Raw genomic sequence first — 6,670 nt, forward strand, 5'->3', positions numbered from 1 at the left:
GATTACATATAATGATTTTTTTTATAATGAGCTACACTTTCTTTAAACCTTCCCTTTATCCCTGAAAGTCTTCTTCTCATAAAAACCATATTGCTGTTCCACTTGACTTCAGAGCCCCAAGGCTGGTAAGTCATTATCTTAAATGGATTGTTCCTGAGTCCAGGATCACTTTCTTAGTGTAGGTATTGAGATTAGTTTCACACGGTAATTATCCATTTTGATGAAAAAGGGCTAAAGTGGGTCCTTACCACTACCTCTGTCCTTAATTAGTAAAATGACCCATATTTCAGCCACTCAAAGACCTAACATAATTAATAACCATTTTTGGTGCTAAAAGTAGAGCTGGAAAAAAAGAAAAAGCAATGAGGACATTTAAAATCAGGCCATTTTCCTCTTTAATTATGTGTTCTATTAGTTGCCCATTATCGGAATTGAAAATGAACTACTTATTAATAAATGTTTGCTGAGTGAATGAGTTCATTTGAAATGGAATGATGATGTGAATTCACTCTCTTATGGTGGTCCTGACCTCCTACCCTTTAACTTATGATGAGACTTGCTTTTTTAGGGTTTAGTTCTACACAGTCATTTAGGTTAATGGAAGGTTATAGGGACTGCTGTGATGTCATAAAGGACTAGCTGTTTTTGTTGTCACTGATTTTAAGCTTTTATTCTTTTGCCAAAAAAAATTCATTGCATAAAAATTAGAAAATAAATAATAAACATAAAAATGACAATAAAAAGCACTTATCCTGCTTCCTAAGTAAGCTGTCAGTAGTATTTTACCCACATTTATTAGTGCACTTTTATTTCTTTCCCCCCCCATAATGGAATTATTTTCTGTGTGCCAAGGTCTTCAGATATGGCTATGGCAAAAATCTCTTCTACATTTCGGATCTCTTTCCTACTGTCTTACGTCACAGCCTCCTCACAGTCCTTCTGAATACAGTCTTTCAGTTGGGCATCGTTTGTCAGAATTGTTACAGTCTGAATTTTGTGGCATATGAGCAGTATCTTATTTTAAAATAGTTTTTTATGTAATTTGAGAGACAAGTTGCATATAGAAATATGCCATCCAACAAAGACCTTAGTCCTATGCCTTAGTTACCAGAGATATTCTTCATCTTTCCCATTTATATAGCAAGTAACTTCTGCATGTAGGTAGCAAATGTACGGTTGGCCCTTGAACAGCGCAGCGGGTAGGGGCGCCAATCCCCCACGCAATCAGATATCCACATAAAACTTTTAACTCCCCCAAAACTTTTCTGATAACCTCCTGATGACTGTAAGCCTTATCGATAACATAAACAGCTGATTACACTATTTTGTATGTTACATGTATTATATACTGTATTCTTGTAATAAAGTAAGCTATAGAAAAGAAGATGTTAAGAAAATTATAAGGAGAAGAGGAAATACGTTTACAGTACTATACTATGTTTTTTTAAAAAATGCAGGTAAACGGACCTAGTGCAGTTCAGACCCATGTTGTGCAAGGGTCAACTGTAAATCCGCATTCAGATACTGGCAGTATTATCTTTCCAGCAGAAGCTATTTAAGACTGGTGGAGAAGCTGGCTAATGCTTTTGTTTTAGTGAGGAAGCAGATTAACCCCCCAAAAGTCAGGTAAGACAGTCAACGTTAGTTTCTATAATTAAGAGTGTTGTGTTCATTTAAAGATTTTATTTATTTATTTGAGAGAGAGCACGCACACAGGCAAGGAGAAGGGCAGAGGGAGAGGGAGAAGCAGACTCGCTGCTGAGCTGGCTGGACATGGGGCTCTATCTCAGGACCTTAAGATCATGACCTGAGCTGAAGGCAGATGCTTAACGAACTGAGCCACCCAGTCGCCCCTGTTGTGTTCATTAATAAAGTGACAGTTATAATAACTTCCACGTGTCCAGTGCTTTACTTTTTTTTATGTAAAGACAAGATGAAGCATTTTGACATTATTTCATTAATAGCCCTATATCATCGACAAGGGAACAGATTCAGAAAGGCTTTGCCTATGGTTAAATAGCTAAGGAGTCTTGGATTTTGCTCTTTCTGGTGAGTAAATTAGCACAGTGGTTGTCACGATTTCCATTTGTAGCATGGGACCCTGGATTATCCACTGGAGTTTGAGTCTAGAAATACCAGAGCACTATTGCTTCATAGCAGCTGGGTGAGTAGGGCCTATGTGGGATGAGGCTTCTTTTTTTTTTTCTTAAGATTTATTTATTTATTTGAGAGACAGAAAGAGAGCACGCTTGCGCGAGTGCACGAGTTGGGTGAGGGGCAGAGGGAGAGAATCTCAAGCAGACTCCCTGCCGAGCGTGGAGGCTGACGTGGGGCTCGATCTCATGACCCACGAGATCGTGACCTGCCCTGAAAGCAAGAGTCGGACGCTTAACTGACTGTGCCACCCAGGGGCCCCTGGGATGAGGCTGCAGCTGCGTCCTCCTGCATGGTGACCTCTAGTCACTTCAGAGCTTCCATTGCAGGGCAGGCACAGGTAGTATAGCAGATGCCATCAATTTTTTTATTATTTTTTATTATTTCAGGCCTATTTTTTATTCATCTTCCTCTGCCTGCCTGAATATTGGTAGTATGTTCTATTCCTCAATGGCCACAGGGAAAATGAGAAAATTGGTTGCTATTGTTTCACTATCTGTAGAAGACAAACCACTATGTCTTTCTTTTTATGGTGGATGTACTCCAGACAATTTCTGTGGCAGCTTTAGAGATAATTTTTATGAAGATTAGAAACACTCAACTTCTATGAGAAAAAGGAGAATAAGAATTAAGAAAAAATAAAAACGAGCTCTTCCATGCAGACCTATTTTTCCCTCCACAAATGATCTCTCCTTCATGAGTCCCAAAGTTACTCTACATGATTCTTTGTGCAGTTTCTTTAACCACCTGGCAGGGACTTTAGTTTCACTGGGTCATCTCAGCATTAATGCTCATGCCGCACAGGATAACTACTTTATTTTCATTCTCTGTTATTTTGGATCCATGTACAATCCTAGTATATAAGAGTTCCATGCATGGTTGTTTTTGGAATATGGAAAGTTTTGATGTAAATGCAGTAATCTGTGGTTATTCAGGAATACCTACTAGGTGGCCGGTGATGAGTGTTAGGCCTTCTTACGCATGCAAGTAGGTATGTCCCTGCAGGACAGGTGTATTGGGGGTGGGAAAGAAGCATGAGACGTCCTGTCTTTCCATCTAGGAGTATAGAATTTTGCTACAGAGGCAAGCGCACTGTCAGAGCTGGGTTCGAATTCTACTTCCCTCAATAAGTGTGTCATCTTGGATAACCCATTTAATTTCTCTGGGCTGTTCTGACCCAGTGAAATAGTACTTGCAGTTCCTCGCACCCCTGGAGTGTGCTAGGTGCTCAATGTCTGTGTGTTTGTGCACATGTATGTATGTGTTCTCTGCGCCTAGAAAATAAAACAGATAGAAAATATCCCCTACACAGTAATGTATAGCTTTATAGCTAATCCAAAAGCAATGTATTTCTTTTTTTTTTTTAAAGATTTTATTTATTTGAGAGAGAAAGAGAGAGCACATGAAGAAGGGGAGGGGCAGAGAGAGAGGGAGAAGCAGACTCCACGCTGAGCCAGGAGCCCGACGTGGGGTTCGATCCCAGGACCCTGAGATCATGACCTGAGCCAAAGTCAGATGCTTAACCGATTGAGCCACCCAGGCACCCCCAAAAGCAATGTATTTCAAAAAATGTTTTTCACAGCCTTTCCCACTCTTTATGTTCCTAGGCTTGCTGTCTAATTTTTGCCACTCTGTTGAATATTAAATAATATCTTAATGTTGTTCATAATTAATATTTTCTCATTTGCCATTTAGCTTTATTATTTGGTTTAATGTCAAATACTCTAAATGTAAAAATAACTTTTCAAGTTATGAAAGTAATGCATACTTATCAGAGGAAATTTGAAACTCCATTGCTCAAATATAACTACTGTTTTTATTGTGGTGCATTTTCAATCTGCAGTCTTTTTTTTCTTTGACATATGTAATTATATAGCTTGAGATCATACCACACACAGTTTTGTATTCTGACTTTTCATTTAACAGTGTACCATGAGAATTTCCTATGTCATTAAGTATTACATAAAAACATGACTTTTAATGGTTGCTTAGTAATCTCATATGTGGATGCGCATAACATCTGTAGTCATTGCTTGTTACCTGGGTTTTTTTTACTGTTCTAAGTAATACTGGCACTAACATCTTTGCACCATATCTATGTCTGTTTATAAGGTAAACATTGGATTCTATATGGTGAACTCTGAATGTGCGGCCCTTTCCAAAACTACACGCTCAGTATGCCGAGGGGGTGTTTGTGGGGGAAGCCCTGTCTCCCGGTAGGCATGCCTTCCCTATGGCTGGTACTTGGGTGCAGCACGAATCTGACAGATGAGAGCCTATTACCGAGTCTGAGAATACTCACCTTTCTCTCTGTCTCGGGCCAGTCCTACTGCTACAGGTATCGCTGTGCTGCTCGAAGCCAGAACACGCCCGACAGCTCAGCTTCCAATCTGGGATTCCGCTGTGCCGCTGACCGTCAGCCCACCACGGGCTAAGAGCCGAGATGAGCCTTCCCAAATCCCAGAAGTCGTGTCTGACCTGCCCTCGGCTTTCCTCAGAATGTTGAACGACTTCGAGTGAAGAATTCCCACTCTGAGGTGGGTTGCATACCTGCCCAGTGGCCAAAGGAACAGCCTTGCGAGACCAAATCGCTGACTTGCGTCAGCATATGTGCTTTATTGTGTGGTGCATTTCTGGAGAATATTGCTGTGCTTTACTTCGGAGAGTCTTTGACAGAGGAAGGGGGTGGAGGAGACCCTGAGTGAAACTTCAGAAGACATGTGTTCTTCCCAGGATCTCCCACCAGGGCTAGTCCTCAGGGTCCCACACTTGACCTTCCGGGGCCTCAGTGACCTCTGTCTGGTGAGGGGATGCACAGCATGATCTCTGAGGCCTTCTCCAGCTCACAAATTCTATGCGTATATCAGATTCTATTGTGATTTCATAGTAAGAGTTTATGACAGATGATTTTTTAGCTATTTTTTTCCATGTGTGAACCTTGGGTGATACTAATCATGTAAAATAAGAGGTCTCTTATGTATTATTTTGAGAAAAGGATGGGGTGGCGGAAAAGGTGGCGGTGATGAGTCTTTATATTCATACTGCACTTTGTGTTTTCAAGGAAATCAGTGTCTTTTACATTGTTATGATGAATCCCACGTGGGCCCCTGGTGGTGCGTTCAAGTTCAGCACTCTGAACACGCAGGAATGTCTGTGGGGTGACTCTACTGTGCTTTATCTTTTAACATTAAGTGCCTTTGGTCCGGGGGGGGTGGTTATATGCCCTATTTCCCCCCTCTTCCCAAAGCCTTCGGTGAATGTGAAATGTGTACTACACGAAGAAACCTGTTTAATTCTAGATAGAGAAGAGGAACAAGAACCTTGAATTAACTCTATTCAGGATGTCCAGTATTTTATAATAGGGAAGTAGGAAATCTTGTTGGTTGTGGAATATCAGATGCTCTGAATCATGCACTGTGTTGAATAAACTGGTATCTGCTAAAGCTGGTATCCTTTTGTTTCCCTCCACTGTGTTTTCTTTTAGAAATGTCTTTGTGGTATGTATGTGTTTTATTTGCTATAAAGCTTTCATGTCCGTTAGCTACTTGATAACTTTGATGTGTGAGCAGTTTGTGGGAATTTTTATTCCAGAAAGCAAGGCTATTTGGCCAGGAACCTTAGTATAACCTTGCTTCTTCGTGCCTCGGTAGATGAGGCAGAGGCAAGGGCGTGATCTTGGTCGGGGTCCTATAAATCCCGACAGCTCTTCACGTGTAGCAAAGCACCTTGTTTTAGAGCGAAGGCTTTCACCCAGACGCCCCTGCCATCAGGAGCCCAGCATGATTCCCCGATCCTTGAAGACCCCTCAGACATTTCTAGCATGTCATTTGAAAGAAATGTCTCATCTTTATGTTGGTTTTCAAAAATTAAGTCAGATAATAGTCATAAGTGTTCAGCCAACACTTGATTGCTACTTTGATGCATAGCCTGCTAACATTAAAACATTCATCTTGAGAAACAGTGGTGTTGCTGGGATGTTCAGCTATGTTTGTTAATCTGTCATTTTGTGGATACAAAATGTTTCCCTACAAACTTTCACCAACTGATAATAAATTCCAGGCAAAACAAACAAAAAATTCATTTGCTTAATTGAAAAAGCTAATGTGAAAAATAAGGTATTTTATTCTTAAAGTCACCACTGCTCAAGTGCAGTTTTTGTTTTTACTTGTTACCTCCCACCTGCTTGTATTTTTTTTTTTAACATAGTTATATTTTTAATGTGGATGGTTGGATTCTTCTCTTGTTAATGACTGTGATATAGCATAAATATTTTGGGGTGTGTTTTGGTTTAGTCTTCAGAATTGCATTTTTAGCAGCAGCATAATATTGGAAAGCATTTAAGATGAAATCCTAACAAGCCATTCATTTAAGAAGCACATTTCTAGGTTACCAACCAACAAGTGCGCGGAACTCCAGACAGCCGTGACCTCTACACTTGATACTGTTGCCTCCTGACACGTGAGCAGACCAACCAGATGGCAATGGAATAACCTTAGCTTTAATGCCATCCACGAAG

At 40.4% G+C, this 6,670-nt stretch overlaps 1 protein-coding gene across 4 annotated transcripts in view; it reads left to right on the forward strand.

Moving 5' to 3' along the window:
• Nucleotides 1-5,597, forward strand: part of SUMF1 (sulfatase modifying factor 1) — a 111,072-nt gene extending 105,475 nt beyond the window's left edge. For all 4 annotated transcript variants that reach the window (XM_021694911.1, XM_044916591.1, XM_021694912.1 and 1 more), the window contains one exon: nt 4,479-5,597. In XM_021694911.1, coding sequence (XP_021550586.1) covers nt 4,479-4,589 — 111 coding nt within the window. In that variant the 3' untranslated portion in view covers nt 4,590-5,597. The remainder of the gene's footprint in view (nt 1-4,478) is intronic.
• The last annotated feature ends 1,073 nt before the right edge of the window (nt 5,598-6,670 follow it).

This window comes from Neomonachus schauinslandi, chromosome 1 (assembly GCF_002201575.2).
Source record: "Neomonachus schauinslandi chromosome 1, ASM220157v2, whole genome shotgun sequence".
Lineage (NCBI taxonomy): Eukaryota > Metazoa > Chordata > Mammalia > Carnivora > Phocidae > Neomonachus > Neomonachus schauinslandi.